Source organism: Trichoplax adhaerens, genomic scaffold, assembly GCF_000150275.1.
Source record: "Trichoplax adhaerens TRIADscaffold_2 genomic scaffold, whole genome shotgun sequence".
Classification (NCBI taxonomy): Eukaryota; Metazoa; Placozoa; class Uniplacotomia; order Trichoplacea; family Trichoplacidae; genus Trichoplax; species Trichoplax adhaerens.
In genome coordinates, this window is record NW_002060944.1 from 9,633,685 (window position 1) to 9,651,636 (window position 17,952).

At 31.3% G+C, this 17,952-nt stretch overlaps 2 protein-coding genes across 2 annotated transcripts; one reads left to right on the plus strand and one right to left on the minus strand.

Annotated features, from left to right (window-relative positions):
• Window positions 1-7,033: 7,033 nt before the first annotated feature.
• TRIADDRAFT_20514 (uncharacterized protein) lies at window positions 7,034-10,480 on the plus strand (the record flags this gene model as incomplete). Its single annotated transcript, XM_002109664.1, has 7 exons — window positions 7,034-7,110; window positions 8,370-8,479; window positions 8,566-8,625; window positions 9,073-9,153; window positions 9,274-9,333; window positions 10,185-10,279; window positions 10,361-10,480. The coding sequence occupies 7 exons, from the start codon at window positions 7,034-7,036 to the stop codon at window positions 10,478-10,480; spliced, it is 603 nt and encodes a 200-aa protein (XP_002109700.1).
• A 1,711-nt stretch (window positions 10,481-12,191) lies between these two features.
• TRIADDRAFT_53982 (uncharacterized protein) lies at window positions 12,192-15,395 on the minus strand (the record flags this gene model as incomplete). The annotated part of the gene is made up of 10 exons (XM_002110176.1): window positions 12,192-12,419; window positions 12,887-12,958; window positions 13,281-13,343; window positions 13,505-13,597; window positions 13,775-13,927; window positions 14,014-14,126; window positions 14,347-14,426; window positions 14,525-14,616; window positions 14,689-14,825; window positions 15,311-15,395. The coding sequence occupies 10 exons, from the start codon at window positions 15,393-15,395 to the stop codon at window positions 12,192-12,194; spliced, it is 1,116 nt and encodes a 371-aa protein (XP_002110212.1).
• Window positions 15,396-17,952: the final 2,557 nt, after the last annotated feature.

Consider the following 17,952-nt stretch of genomic DNA (forward strand, 5'->3'; position numbering starts at 1 on the left):
ATTCCTAGTGTTTGGAGCTAACAAAGTCTCTTTTAATTGACGTAGTCGTACGATTTATAGTAACGCTAATGCAGTTAATTGAAATTCGGTGCAACATACTATATCATGATCCTTCTAGTTCAAGATCATAAGGAGTAGCTTACTCTTTCATCTTTAAAAATTTTGTCTGTGATATGTCTGGTATTGTACACGGTACTATAACAGAGTATATATGTCTATTCGCGGAGAGTGATAATGTCTAATATTGCATCCATGCCCTATTTGCAAAGTACATTATTATTTGCAAAACTAAGAAAGCGATACGATTTCAATGAGATACATTCCTTGTTTCATACATATTTTATCATTCAAGTAGTTACAGATATTACCGTTCGGTATCCTGTAGAAATTCAATCAAACCATATCGCATAAATTTTCGGTCATACTACGAACAACAACACTACTTTCTCTTACTATCTATGTCAAAACACTAAAGTTGTAATATGTTTAATTTTAACAGTACGGCACAGCTTAAGAAATTTATGATTATAGTGCACTTATTAATACAGCATTTGAGTTTCAGCAGAACCAAGTAGTAACATCAGCAGAACCAAGTAGTAATTTAAATGACTTCAATTAACTAAGAATTTCTGTTAAAATCTTGCACATTATTGGTATGTTTATTGATTTGAATTAGAAGATTTTAATTGGATACGTTAAAATTAATTGTGTAAATAAGGTTGATCTATACTAGTTAATTCAGCAAGAAGAGCAAATACAATGCAGTTATTGATTGTGAGTTCTTTAGAAGGATTCTTCTTGAGTATTTTAGTAATAGCTATCTAATCCAGTAGTTTCAGTTTAGGTTAGTAATTTAAGTAAAGTGACAAGATAGCGGCTCTATATTATTTAGTAATATATTGTCAGGTATTCCCATACAAATCGATTATGTATGTATTACTATAAGATGTTCCATAATTTATGAATCAAAAGGAATGTAAAGTCTACAAGTAAATTAAGAATGTATATTTGCTTGCTGTTGTAACGAAAATATGCATATCATTTAATATTTTTTCAATTTAACTAACTTAACGTTGTTGGTATTCAAATTTTATCTTAAACTTGAGGGTTTAACACCAATTCTATCATTAAAAGTTGAATGTATGTAATTTCAAACTAAATATTTAATAGATGATGTCTATTAGGTAACTATTTTTAATTCCTTTTACTATTGCTCCGCTACCAACGCTGACACCATCTAATAATGCAGTACATCAGCGTAAGATATAATTATAATCAATTTACTTAATGCTATTTCATATATTTTTTATGCTTTACTTAATATAACTCTTCATTTTGTTGTATGGTAAGTATTTTAAGCTTATCTTTTTTATTAAGAATTATATACGATCGCATTAAGATTGCATTAGATAACTCAATCGTAGGAATGAAAATTATTGGTTTGAATTTTTTATAAATGTTTCAATAGTCTTAAATTAGGACTGATGTAATCTTTATTAGCACAAATAAATGTAAACCATTTCCGGCTAACAATTTTACATTAATTTCTAATTTGTATGGGCGATTAATAGCCTATCTAATCTTATTACTTTTAGCGTAAAATTGAGCCTTTAGGTATAGTAAACTTAGTTAGATGATCACAAAACCAGTAACGTGACCTTTTTGCTTATTATTGATTATTATAATCACGGAAGGTGATGCAAAAGTCTTTTGGAAAATTATAGGACTGAGATACCATAGTTTATGAATATAATTGCAGATTTCATGCTCTATATATTCTTTATAGTTAATGCATAGAAATTTGAAATAATTTATACTAGATATTAGATCGTATCATGCAATTGTCTTTGCATAGTTATGGTTAACTTACATTAGGTACATTGCTTACGGTATACGAATACAGTATTATTGTATATATGAACGTATATACTGTTCCTTAACCTCAGTTGAAACTTGCAATAAAAATAAGTACCTTTAGAATAAGAATCACATAATATTTAGGGCAGAGCACTTCAGTTTTAAAATAACAGACCTTAATAACATAATAGATGGAAATGTTTGTGTTAATTCGTATCAAGAAACAGCTTACAATAAATTGATCAGAATCATCAGCTACATATTACTAGGCTAATTTGATGAACTGGCAGTTTATAATATATTGTAGAGTAAGATAAAAGATCTCTTCTCTACCTTACACAAAAAATATTATGCATTCATTGATTAAAGTTGTATCAGTTATCTTCAACAAATATTAAAAAAAAATGATTTTTTTAGACATTTGAAACAATTAAGATTTACTTTTATTTCTTTTTTATATCGACATCTCGTCTTTGCTTTCCTTTGGCAATTTACATTGAATTTACAGAAGCAAGTAAGTTGCCTATTTAGTATAGATAAATAATAAAGTGTTTAAGCTAGCTGTTCTTATGAGCGCGGTATTTCAGCAAGTATCTATGATCATATACTCGCTAAATTTACCTGAAGGAGAGCAAATAGCAGATTACTGATATAGATAATCATCTACACGCTAATGTGAAGTACAGTATCTATGACGTATTTGTTCGATTTATACTTTAGTCTCTACGAGAAATTTTAGAGCAATCGACTAAGTGTTTTAGCTTGATAGCGATGTTATATCGATAATGTCTTGGACTGTTTGGGAATACTGAACAATCATATATTGCTAGAGCATTGAAATTAATAAAGAATAGGACTAGGCTAGGATTAAATTCTGGAATAACAAAACAAATAATTTTTTAATTTTACTTCACTTTTATAATTAATTTTTATGTACGATTCCGAAATTGGGCAATAAAGCGCGTAAGTACAATATTTTATTTACTTTATTTATTTAAATTCTAATAGTACCTTATTTACTTATAATTGGATATTTGATATATCTTATTTCTGATATCAGTTACTATTGATAAAGATTTCGAACTTTATTTTAAATTGCTACGATATTAATGCTTTTATCAACTCTAGCGAAATTAATTGTTTGCATAAAGATTACATTAAACAAATTTGACGACGAGAAAATATGAATTTAGTTTCTACTGCCACACATTATACAATTTTATCGCTAAACTACCAGTACTGTAGTTCGTGTGCTTAAGCTACGATAATACTTCACAAATTAGAGCGATATGCGAATAAATTTAATTTTATGCCTACTATTCAATCTTATGTATGCCATATATAATTGTCCTTCATGCAAAATTGATGATTTTCTAAAAACGAATTGGTCTATCATAAAGTGGGTAAGTATTACTTCATAGATTGTTTACCTTTCCTGTCATAAGCGAGATTTTCGTGCAGAATAAATTTTATTTCAGGACTCTGTACCCTATATGTTTAATAATGTATTCATCCATGATCACGTTCAGTATTATATAGAATCGTAAGCAAGTTGAATTCGTGATTAAATAAGTTGTCATCACACTTTAATCATCTCTAAATAATAGAAGATATTTTACGAACTGTTTTGTAAATTAGGTGAAGGTTTCAGAAACTTACCACATTTGCGACACTGAACAATGCTAGACTAAACTACAACGGTCACAGATTATTTCATTTCAGTCATTATAAAAACAGCAATGTAATGAAACTGCGATAATAGTACAAAGTGCTATACTATAACTTTTAGTATATCCGTAAAGTAAAAATTTCGCAAGTGGGTCTGTTTACCTAATTGTTAGATAATACGGTTTAGTACTAAGTCCGTTTACGTAATCTGATCATTAATAGTGATTTAGGCTACTCGCATTCATTTTCAATAATTAATTATATACAATTATTAATATCTTCCAATCATATTCTATGCATTTGAGACAGCATAAATTAAATTTATTACTATGCATAACCTGCGCTATATTCTACATGGTCAAGAACGACTATCTATTAAAGTAACATACCTTTGTCAAAATTCAGATATTTTACGAAACTTAAAATAGTAAGATACTGATGTGATTATGTATAACTATCAACTAATAGAATTGTCTTACTTTTTAAAATTGCACTTCTATGTCATGAACTGTATGACCATCAACGTCTCAGAGTGTAAGTTAAATACTATCAAGCTGAAGTACATTTTACGACTAATTATTTATTGTTTGCTTTATATTATTCAGTATTAATATTCTACAATACGAAATTAATATAGCATTCTTTTACCATTTGAACGTTCTGTACTTCATTGCCTATTTCAAATATTTTGCAACCATTCGTATACTACAATTAATCTAGTTTCTCGTAGATATTTTTTGTAGAGTATCATTTTTATCTTTATTTTATTAATAATAACTTTCGTATTTTTAATTATGGAATATTTATACTATGCCCACTCGGAATGTTAGATGGTAAGAATTGATAGAATAAAGGATTTAAAGTTTAGTACTTATCAAAAGTACTATATTTCAATTACATTTACGATCCCTCTTTCTCAATACTAAAAGAAATAGCTACATTTCTGATGCCTTTCTCTAATGTCTTTCAGTGTCAATTAAATACTGCAGCATTAACAGAATTCAGCTGGTCATGCCTGCGATAGTATAGAATTAGAAGATCAGGAATTGGTATGGTAATCGTTACAAGAAGAAGAGAACACTTAATTTAATCTGAAATACATCATGTATTGCAGTTGATTTTCTTGTAACTTTTAACAAAATTTAGTGGTAGGTTCTACCTAGCATAATTATAATCTAAGGATAATTTACAACATCTTATAGTGTAGGTTACATTGCGCACGTATTGCTCATAACCAGTAAAACCAATGCTCGTTCTATTTTCGTGTACTGCAAGTACACGCACCTATTACTTGGACAACTAACGAGGTTTTGGTTTACTGCTCGTAAATTTGCTTCAATATTGCTGGATTCTTGACATTAATATCCTAAATTCCTAATCCATGACTAAGATATAACAAAAAGGCCTTTGAAACAAAATTTTTCTACTTATGAGCTACTATAGCTTAATTTTTGCAGCATGAATTGTTACAAAGGGACATGACATGGCTTTGGATCAGTGTCTTATAATTCATAGTAGTAAAACGCTAACAATGTAGTTGCCATAGACATTACCGAAAATACAATTTATTGCCTTGATGGCGAGCAGTTGAATGCCTATCTGTGCACAGTTCTCGGAGTATAAATAAATTAAAAGGAATCCTGTCACCTACAGAATCTATAGACGGGTCTGTATCATTGTATATTCCAGCGACTACGACAAGAAATATTTCTAGTTGATCCTTAAATCGAAGTATAAAACTAAATTAAATCAATTGCAAGAGCGCTAACTACGAGGTAATTTACAATTTAAAGTAGGAATCGGTACAGTCTCATAGACTATTCGAGTAGTTGCACATTTTTACAGTGAATGATGTCAGGAACTTCTTTTATGGTGTAAAATTTTCTTTATTTTTACCAATTTTTTTTATGGAATAATCCCTGTTTAAAGCCTACCGGGAAAACTCCCGGCGGCGGATTGTAACCAATTATTAGAATGTTTGCAGAATCTACAGGATGCTTTCCTAATACTTGAAAATCCTAACTATCGAGGTTCTTCTAGACAGTCCTAACATAGCTGGACGTACATTACTGTCCCATGGACTCCGTACAGTCATGCTTATGCTGTATTCTAGATCACAGCCACTCATGGTAGAGTTAAGACGACAGAGCATGATAAAATCAGAACCTTCTCAAATCGATCCAAAAACATATCAATTGAGGATTCATCATTCCATTTGAACATTTTAATCGAAGGTTTAGGACCAGCCAGTCTCGAATCGTTGAGCTGGAGTTGTTGCAGCATTCGACTCTTCCACCGTGATGTATTGTGAAGTATTTCTTAAATATTAAACAAATATTAAAGAAAATGTACTGTACAGTAAGGCTAACTAGAGTATCCTGTTCATGACGCTAAATTGTTGTGTATTACTGTCTAGAGTTAAATACTAACAACTGTATTAAAAGTTCGTACTACTCTCACTTAGCATAGAGACAAGAAATTGAACACTTAGTTGAAGTTATTGTAAAACTAACTACCAACTCTTACTCTCGTTATTGTATCGGAAACGGCGGCTTATATACGTGCACCGTTCACATTTCTAACGCAATGTAATTGCAAGTTTATGCAACAGGAAATTCATTATTAAACGTACAATCGAATAAATATAGCGTAGCGTAGTATATAGTAGTACTGATTTCTATACTGTATGCTTGACTAATGACTTTGACTTTATGTCTTAAGTTTACGGTATGTCTAACGGTGTAGGTTTAACAGGACTATATAATATTCAATAATAGTCATTCAGTCCATTTAAGATTACTACATGTGTTTGCGTCCATTCAATATTACCTACATTAAGTATATTACTGTGATAATTCATTCATTATAGTGTCATCAATGATCTAATTTTGTCGAGTAATGAATGCATCCTATGTTAACACCTAACCACGAATGAACTATTATTCGATGTCATGGAAAGTGTGCAAGTGATTCTTGCAATATTCAGCATGTAGACTTAGCAATAAATTTATTATTGTTTTGCACCAACAAAGTTGGCGAGGCTATATAAAAGCCTCTAAATTCTTAATTGGGGGAAGTGGATAAGTTAGATGATAATTATAATAGATGGTTATCAGGTATTTGTAGTAGATTGGAAGTTGTCAGTTCAATGGGTTATTTTAATAAAGCTTTAATTCTTAGTGTGAGTGTTCATTCTCTTATCTAAGGCTCCAATCTAAGTTGGGTAGATTAAAGAGAGCTTAGACTTAGATAGTTACGACTAGTTTCCAGGAAAGAATCCCGTTCATTTTTGCGTTGCATTCTCGGCTGTTTTAATGGCTGACTTGCCGTTGAACTACGCCTTCAATTTCTTGTTTCGATAGTAACAGACGCTTATGAGACTACTGTCCTGTACACAGTACCGTACTGTATATCAATGTAAAGTACGATACTACACCCTAGTGTACCACACCATGAATCAGAACGTCGGATCCTCATCGCGGTAACTCTATCGTTTAATCGTCAAAAGATGAGAATCAACTGCAAGACATTGATTGAAGGCAGAAATATTGGTTTAGTTCCTTATTGTCCTCATCATGTATTACAGTAAGTAATATACAGTATATTACCATGATTGCACAAACTATTCCATGATGACAATCAACTGCTAGACATTGATTGAAGGCAGAAATATTGGCTTAGTTCCTTACTGTCCTCATCATGTATTACAATAAGTAATATATAGTATATTATCGTGGTTGCACAAACTAGTCCATGATGACAATCAACTGCTAGGCATTGATTGAAGGCAGAAATATTGGCTTAGTTGCACAAACTATTCCATGATGACAATCAACTGCTAGACATTGATTGAAGGCAGAAATATTGGCTTAGTTCGGTGCTGTCTCCATCATGTATTACAGTAAGTAATATGCTGTATATTACCATGATTGCACAAACTATTCCATGATGACAATCAACTGCTAGACATTGATTGAAGGCAGAAATATTGGCTTAGTTCCTTACTGTCCTCATTATGTATTACAGTAAGTAATATATAGTATATTATCGTGGTTGCACAAACTATTCTATGATGACAATCAACTGCTAGACATTGATTGAAGGCAGAAATATTGGCTTAGTTCTTTACTGTTCTCCTCATATATTACAATAAGTAATATATAGTATATTACCATGGTCGCACAAAAGCCAACAAGTTTCATCACAAGCTTGCTAAAATTAATTTAAATTTGGATTGAAACCTACTCGTTTTCATATATAGTACAGTAATGTCATCAAACAAACTCATTCTAGCTACGCGTAGCTTTGAATTCATTGAGTGAAATGGACATGCTGTGCCCATAATGAAACTAACAGGATTACCTCACCAAGTAAGATAGAGCTGTAGTTGTAAATAGTGAGCGAGCTAAAATAGCTCTACTGAAATGTGCATGACCAGATAGCTGAATGGATGATTCGCAAACTACAAAAGTATTTGATGGATCAGTAAGATGAAGAAATTAGACCGACACTTTACTTGATTTTCTTGTATCTCAACTTGGATCGTGATATTAATGTAGATGTTGAATTGAGATGAAGGTGACGTCCTATCAAAATAAGCTATCATAACAATTGGATAATCAAACTGTATTCATTTCATAGCAAAAACATCTAGTTGAGAGAAATCGTTATTGCAAAGGTGCATCTTTGTAGCATAGCTAGATGAACATTTACTAGCTACTACAGTACGCGTATATGGTATAACCGTAAATAGAAATATATGACGGCAAATGTAACAAGAGACGAGGAGATTTCCCCAAATTACAACTTTAAAAATGTATTTATGCAAGTATATTTCATAACAGATATCATCAATGGATGCAATCTGCCGAATTGCGAGCTCAAACTGCTTCAGAACCACTAACTTTAAGCCAAGAATATCAAATGCAGCAATCATGGCAACAAGACGAAGACAGTAAGTTTCCATTCAAATAGTCATGAATGACATACTAGCTTTGATCTTTTATGATAATAATTACTGTATTACCATATTCATTTTAGAATGTACTTTTATTATACTGGCTAGAAAATATTGGAATGGCATCAAAGATGCTGAAATTGGTAAGATCGCCAATACTAAAAAATACACTACTAATTATCATTAACTTAGCGATCACAATGACTCTTCATCACGTCTGCATTTTCATAGTGCAGTAACCATCTGTAGTGCAGCCCTAAATATAGCTTAGATTACTAAGACTGTACGAGAATAACTTAACTTGTAAGCTATGATCTTGCGACTTAATGGGCAAGATAAGATTTGTTACAGTAAAAGCATTCTGTAACTAATCGTATATAAATCGTGAATTTTGCTGTAATAAGTAGATTGTCAGATAGTCAGATAGTCCTTGGTAGTTAGACGAACCTAACTTCTGTAATAAAGTGAAATTTACAAGAAACTGTAGTTCTTGATTTATTGTTTTGAAGATCACTTTATCACACCATCATATCGTAAAGTATTGGTATCCTTTGAAATAAAATCTTTTTCAATCTTTTTATCTCTGACAGAGAGTATGATTGGCGACGTCAATTTATTTTTTAACAATCCGAATGATCCTCATACTGCTGAAATTGAAATTATGATTGCGAGTACGAACTCATCTATGTTACACTTATATACCAAGTCTACGTATAATGCTAAGTACCTCTGCTTACAATAGACTATACTCGTATTGTAAACTTTGCCTGATACTATTTTTTATAACTTAGAGAGTGAATATAGAAGAAAAGGATTTGGTAGTGAAGCTTTACAAGCTATGATGATATATGGTATCTTAAAATAACGTTGTGTTGATATGTTAGCTAGCTACAATACCGTAAACTGCAATGATAGTCGTAGATGGACTGGTGGTTGTATTCGGTTTTTCATTTACCCAACACTTATGGATTCATTCATTCCTGTATCAACTGGCTGGCTTGGAATTTTTCTTAAATAATGATATATTAATCTGCTATCTTTTATCATGGTGTTTTTTTCCTTTTCAGTTCATTTATAAAGTCGGTTATATCAATTAGTAAATAATATGCTAATTCTTATTTTTAGATAATGATAAAATGTGCGTAAAATGATAATTTACTGTTAGATAGTTCAGCTTTTACAATACTTACATTTCACGTATATTTGACATGAACGTGCAGAATTTAAAGTAATAATAATTGCAAGAATAGAAAGAGTGCAAATTTCCTATAAGATGGCCTATAAGAAACTTTTGCCGGGCTCAGCCAACAAAAGATACAAACGTTTTCCTCGATTAGAATCATTGTTGTCCTTTTTCGAAAACTTATTCTGTACTATAGACTGTTGATGTAGTACTAATACACGCTTAATTATCCTCAATCACTTACATTACTTACAGCATTATCTTATAGCTAAACAGAGAAGCTATAAATGCTTGCGCTGGACTCATTTTGTATATTTCGAAGACATGGAAATTACAAACACTATCTTAAATCCGTTCTAAGTGTAATTCAGTACAGTTGTACTTCTAAGTTACTACGTATACCTACTGTTACATGGGACATATCTAATAGTAACAGCCATACGCACTGCCATATGCACTCATACTGTTATACGAGTATAATACCTAAGCTGTCTTTGTTACTAATTCTTTCCCTGTCAGGTATTACTCAACTTAATACAGAAAAATTTGTTGCTAAAATTGGGATGGATAATACCCCGAGTATATGCCTATTCAATAAACTTGGATTTCAACAGGTATCAGGGCAACTGTTTGATCGATGCCTGATTTCTAAAATGTTGCTCTTAATAGAATCTTTTCATCTCCTATTTTATTAGATCGATGTTAGTAAAGTATTTGAAGAAGTCACCCTACAATTTGATACCACACATGAAAATGTAGAGCGATTAAATAAGGCTACCTGCCATTTAAAAACAAAAGAATACCACCGCGAATGATCTTCTATATTAGCGTAAATCATACCATCATTATAATGTAGATTCTGCTTCATTACCGCGTTATCTGAATTAAAAATTTACTCTTGATAATTTCAATTGTGTAGCAGATGAGATGATAGTGAAATTTCGTTTTTATGAATTGTTTTGCATAAGCGTACTCTACAAACGTATATGCTGAACTTAAAATATGATATAGATTCTGTATTTATTGCAGTGTTGTCCAAATTTAAAGACTTATTCTACACAATTTATATCGTGCTGATTGACTTGATGATAGAAGTTGGCATAGAAGTTGCCAACTTCTATCGTCGTAAAATTGCTAATGTGCCATATAAGAGTGCTAAGTCAAGCAATTGTCGCAAGAATGCAATACAATTGCAATATATTCTATTTACGTAAAGTGAAGAAACCTTTCCGGTTTGGTACTGACTACAGCCATAGGTCAGGTAGACATTACCTTCATATTTACAATTACATAACATTTTTATTTCTTATTTTGTCAGAATGAACTAGTCAAGTGTTTAGTATAACTTATAAATCTAGCTAACCTTAAACAATATTTGAATAGCATCACTGGTGCCAATAATATTGATTGAAATATTTTGTAAAGCATAGCAAATAAATTCTATATCCTCGCACTTGATCAAGTTATCCTTTCCTTTCAGTTGTGTAATTATTAAAAGCATAGTTAGCCAATTGAATTCAATCACTTCAATTGACCCGTCGATCAGTCTATAACTTATGCTGATGCAACCTAAATTTTGAACCATAATCTGATTACATATAGTATTATTACATATAAAATCATCGTTTCCTGCTGAATTAACTAGTTAATTGATTAAATAAATTGATCAATTGTTGAAAAAGTGATTGCTACAATAATTTTTTAAGATCAATATTTATATCAAAAAGACAAAGTAAAAACAGAAGGAAAAGATCAGCGATTGAATCCTGTTATATAAAATTTTTAATACTGCTGCGAAAGTTTTTAAAATGAATGTATATTACTTTTAGTGCAATTTAGGAATAGGATTTTATAGACAATACCACTAGCTTGATATATAATCGATGCTAGTTAATTCTAATCGTAATCAATCCTTAATATTCATAGATATCAAAATTCAGATGACATAGCGACTCTAAATTAAAATTAAATGTATTATAAATATCTAGCTTGATTTACACTGATGATTGCTTCAAGAAGAAACCCTATCCATGAGCTACAAGCTTATTTGGCTTGAAAGTGTGTATTTGTTGAATCCGAAGTCCGATGATGTTCATCCTGGCTCAATAGCTACCACCGAATAACTTTCAATATAGCGTATATAGTAGTAAACTGGATGAAATGATATTCAGTAGGTTTATGTCTATTTGCTCGAGAATGAGGAGGCACTATTTATATAACATTTCCTGATTACAGGTATTAAGGTTTCGTGCCCGTAACTGGTTATTCATATTTTACAAACGTCGCATTGGCGTAGGATTAAAGTATCATTAATCTATACCCTAGCTAGTCATATTTTCTAAAACAATAGGCAATATTAAAATGTTTGTGATTGCCTAAGGAAATCCATTTGTGCAAATACTGTTTCATTATAGAAGTAAGAGATTGCATTATAAAGCATTTTAGGGAGGAGATATCGACGGAATACACTACAATTTCGTAGTGATAAAATTAAAATAGATAGAGCTAGTCAATTTTCTTCTGCTACTATTTACCATTAAGATAGAAATGAACACTATCCAATGCTTCATTTAGCGCCCTCATCCATTTTCGCTTTTCGCTAGCTGAATCAGCTCTTAAATAATAATTACGACCAGGTGTTTTGAATACAAAGCAAAATCCATCACCACGCTGATGAGATGCAATGTCATCTTCTTGGACTTTATAACCTCTATCCTGTAGTCCAATATCGATCTCACCTAGTGGATAAGGCTCCTAAGTAGGGAGAAAGGAAACAGAATAAAGCCATTTAGTTCGAGTCTCGAAGCATTGTCGCAGTTTTTGCATCTAAAATAATTTTGATGGGTAAGTAGCTAAACTCACCAATAATTTAGACTTAATTGTGAACTATAATTAGCCCTGACAAGTTTTGTAGTTGGATTATTAATCATTTTAATAACATTTATGCATATGTGCCAGCCATAAAATAGAACTAATTCGGTCAGCACAATCTTTATTCTTATAACTGCATATTTTACATATAGTATCCACTTAGATCAAGCCTACAGATTAGTTCAATCTTGACTGTTATATCGCCTTTGAGTATTAGATATATAGTTTATACTACGAGATAGCTTAGTTGCAAATATTTCTAATTTCTTGGCTTATAGAATGGTTATATCATGTTACAATCAGCTTAGGAAATTGTGCTGACGTAGAAACATATATGAGCCGAAACTTACCAACGGGCCTTTAAAATACATTAATTTTCTGTCATACAACGAGAACCAGCGTCTGCGGAACGCTCCATTTTCCTTTTGATAGTAGCGAAGAAAAATGATTATTCACAGCTCAATATTTACGTTATAGATAGATTTTTTGAATAGAATATTTTGCTGCGATAAATTTAGGATCTAATAGTTCATTCTATTGCTGGGCAGTAAAAGTATATAGTACAAGGAATATTTTATCAAGAAAATAAAGAAAAAATATATCCTTAAAGAAAATAATAGAAGTGGTCTGAACATGATGACAATCTAATATATTAGGCTACCTTTGGTTATAAATTACCGTAATCGTTAACTGGGATAACATTTTTTAGTTAAGATGCATAATATAAAAACCGATAATAATTACCTTTGGACCCGTCTTTTCTAAGTAGCCTTCATGTAGAAATTCAATGGATAACATACGTGATATCTAGAAAATTGAACAAGATCCATGAAATGAGGAAAGATTACAATTTATTTATCATCGACATAACCAAGTAGAATTCAAGATTGTTGGCGAATAATTTTGACTTTAGTAAAGCTTAAATAGCATCTATATCTACATTCGTAAAGCCACATCATTAAACTTACTCTTTCTTCCTCTTGCTCTGGAATCGATTTATAAAGACAGCCAAGAACAGCAGCCTTGGCTGTTCGTATAGCGCATAACCAATCAATTACTTCCTACATTGTAAAATCAGTCTATCATCAATTATTTACAACAGTTTCCAGTTCAATTCTTGAAAAAACGGTGATAAAGCAGTAGTAACTGATCGATAAAACTCATAGCATAGAGAAATCAATATTAAGGTCTCCTATAGCTTTATTATAACTTAACTAGAGATCGCTGGGCTTATTTACCTTGCCCGACTCGGAATACATGTAAAAATTTCTTGTTTTTCCGTCACTCTCTTTATATAAAAGCTGAAGACCATATGGTTTACCAAGTTTTTGTTTGCCAACCAAGGTTGCATTAATACATTCAACACTCATTTCACTTTTAGGTTCAATGTCCTGCAATTAGAAATTGCAGTCTTATAAGTATGAGACGGTAGAATAGGGTCGCATTTAAATTGGAAATAAAGATAGAAGTTGTCTACTTTTTCATTAATGAAATAGGATAAAGTTGTAGCATCATCGGATAATACGAAAAGGCGCCGGTTCCATTCATTCTTAATTTTTCCCTTTTTCCATAGGAAACCTCTTTTCGCAGCTAAGTAATAGAAAACGCAAGTTATATCTTTATTGCCGCATCGATCGATCAATACTAGCGAGTTTATCTACTCTCATCCATACTTCACAATGAAAAATTTAACGATAGCAAAGATAATAAGCGTTTAGTATATTAAAACAGTAATTTCAGACTTACAAATATTCTGATGACGAAATCTATTTAAAATGGCTATCCTAGAAATTAAGTTGTTAATACTAACTTGATAATGGAATAGTACTTTTTTCACCAGTAAAGAGACGATTTTCATATTTAGCTTTAATCCAATGTTCTCTTAGCATCCTATTAGTAACCAGAAAGATAGTGCCATAGTTAGCAGTAATAAGATAAATATTCGGTAAGATAGATATATATTTATAAGAGATTAATCAGAGCCTTACTCAACGTTCCTAGCGGAGATCCTAGGAAAAAATATAGGAACACGTTTCTCCCACATTTTATTAGCTGATTTATTATCGTTATCAGCCATAATCTAAAATGTGAGAAAGATGAAATAAGATAGTTGCTTCTAATTGCAAAAAAGGCAATTAGCTGACAGACTTACTTGTATAGCAGTATCAGTCCAATCATCCAGGAAAACTGATTTAACTTTGGAGATATGGACACCAAGACTTCGATGAACAGTAACGCAATCAGTGCAAATAAATACGCCAAGATTGAAGGAAGCCCATTCTAGTGATTCTAGATATCGAAAGTAAAATAGAAACTCGTCAGAGTCTAGAGAAATTTTCCATTTCACTTAGGGATGTAAGAGGACATGGAATATACTAAATTTCAGTAATCCTAGTAATTAAGCTTATCGCATTAACTGTAAAGCAAAAATGTTTGAATTATAAATTTAGTTAATATACCACTTAAAGTATACTTTAGCTGTAGAATTTAATTTTAAAAGATTTTCTATATCCGACTTAATTTAAATTAGATTGCATCTGGCATAGCTAAAATATTGCTATAAAAACGAATCAATGTTAGCCTTAACGGAACTTTACATCATTTCTAACGTTTTATACGTAATAACTGGAAATAATTTTTTGGAATATGGTTTATACTATTAAGACAAAAAATTCTCCTTAAAATCATAGCTATTTGCATAAGATAACCATACTATTGAGACGAAGAAAACACCAAGATACAGACATGCTATGAAATACATTTGCCAAACTTACTTTTGCCTTTACAATCCGCACAAATACTATTTTCTGGACGTTGCAATAATTTCTTTAATTCTTCTTTATGTCTTGTAGAGGACATGACTGCTGATATATTAAATTCTGAATTCTATGTAATATATAGAAAAAGAATGATTATGAGTTAATTTCGCAAAGAAAACTTCGATATTTCCTAACAGAGAAAGATACAATCAATCTATACTGGTACATTTTCAAATTGTATTACCAGTTGCATTTGCTGGTGTTAACTACATCTACAAAGCCATGATCCGATAATACAGGTAATAAAAACTACAGCAAAATATGCTATGACAGATCTCCTAGTATTTACTGTATAAATTGTAAATAGGTGTAAATGTATTATAGTCGCTAAAGATTTAATTTCCATATCGAAAAAATTAATTTTTAAAAGCTGGCTTAAGTGAATAACTAGCAATTCAAAATTTAGATAGTAATGTTGAGAATTATATCAAAATATGAAAAAATTTCGCTACAATTAGTTGTGCCGTGAGATATTTAAAATCCTTTTGAGATAAGAAAACTTTAATATCTGTCAATTCGTTAAGCGCACAGAAGCCACATGATTAATTGATGAGGTTAGGGGATTAGCAATTAGAAAAACGACGTAGCAACCCAAAGATTAAATTAGTAGAATGATTTTTATTCACAACTGAAAATTTACGTCCAGCATGAAATCAAGAAGAGTTTAGAAATTGCTAAAAAGGAATCAGCATGGATAATATAATAACGTATGAGTGAATTAAATCTATAAAATGATTGAGAAAATTTTTGAACCATCAGTCTAACTAATAATGGCGATTCTATATGTTACCATGAGATGAAATGTCTTGATTCTTAAGGTGAGTGGATTAAAAATCTAATGCGTAGGTAAATTTGGAATCACCAATCTAAATTATAACGGCCATTTCAAGGACTAAGATAGGCAATTGATATATAATGTCTTAATTATTAAGGATGTCTGTAATACCGGCAAGCAAATGAATACAGATGTCATAATTATAGACCATACCCACAATACCGGTCCTATATGAAAGAGGATGGCTATTTTTTCTCGATATCTTTCAAACTTCCGGTTAATATTACCTGGTGAAGATACTTAAGTTTTAAATGCTAGCTTCCGCTCCTGTCTGTACCATTATAAAGAATTGCTTGAATGTCAGTACGGCAGTTATTGCGATTCTTTCAAATAAATTTGTAGCAGATATTAAAGGTGATAAGATGGTTACTTTCCCTGTCATTTCCTATTTCTAGCCAGTCACCTATACAAGAGCCATTACACTCAGAATACTACTTACAATGCTTGTTAATTGCTCAATGGAGAATTGATATGCTGTCTTAAATTGTGACAGTAATGTTCGTGAATTTGCTTCAATGAATGTTATGAACTTAAAATCGGGGGAAAATTAAGTTTATAATTAAGCTGATGTAAATTCCTAAGTAAAAACGTCGATATCTCTCTTAGCGATATTTAATCTTTACTAGAGAAAGATTACTTGATCATTCCATCCACAATTAACAACGAAATAAGAATATATTTTTGATTGATTTTGCGATTAAATTAAATTATAATGATTGCAGATTTGAAAGTTGATTTCCGTATTGAAAAGCGTCAAGATTCACCCTAATGGTTGTGAATAAGAAGCAAGAAATGATTGTCGTTCTATCCTGTTCAAGAATACGATTCCTAGATCTCTATAAGAAGGGCTGGCTATAACCTGTCATGAATTTGTATTGATTAGTTCAATGTCAAGGCGTGAAATAGGTGATATAATTTGACTATATACGTATTTCCATAGTATCCAAGATCAATATTTTGTTCAAGCTGATAAGAATTACTTTTCTAAATTAAATCTTTGATGCTAGATGCTAATTGTTAGTAGTTGTCAATTCAAGTACTGTCAAGAAAGATGGTAGCAGTGGCATTAATTTAGTCAAAAGCGGCGTAAAGATAGCTAAGGATATTAGGAGGATCGACCAAAGCAGAAGGTATGAAATCGATTTCTATTTGTCACTCAGCAAGGTGTGAACTAGTAACTTAAATTCCGTAGAAATATTAGTTTGCTATAACACTCTTCAAAGGGAATAAATGCTAATTGTGATGGAAAACAATTTAATTAGTGCTATCCATTTTCCTGTAATTTCAAATAAATCCTTGTGATGGCAGCTGACCTTTTTAAGATTCATAGTAGTAAGAAAAATACCAGTAGATTTAGACAGATTAGCCCCGCTCCCCGGATTGGAAAAAACAAATTAGTCATGCCGTCAAGATAAAAGAAAAAACTCGTTCTAGTTAAAGTCTTATTAACTGTTGGTGTTTTTTACGCCTTTAAAGGATTTAAGACAATTGCTTATGTTGCATTATAAGATGACTATCAATCATCACTTTTGGGATTATGAATAATGACGTAAAGAGATATTACATTACTGTTTTGATCGAAATCTACATTAGGCAAGAGAAGGAGTGTTTAAAGAACAAGGAAATACTCTTCTTTAGCGGCGATTTAGAATGATTATAAATAATAATAGATAACTTACCTGATGGAGATATAAATTAATTTGAAGTTTGGAATAACTGAACAAGAACCACAATTTTAACTCAGTTAAACGATGAAAATAGA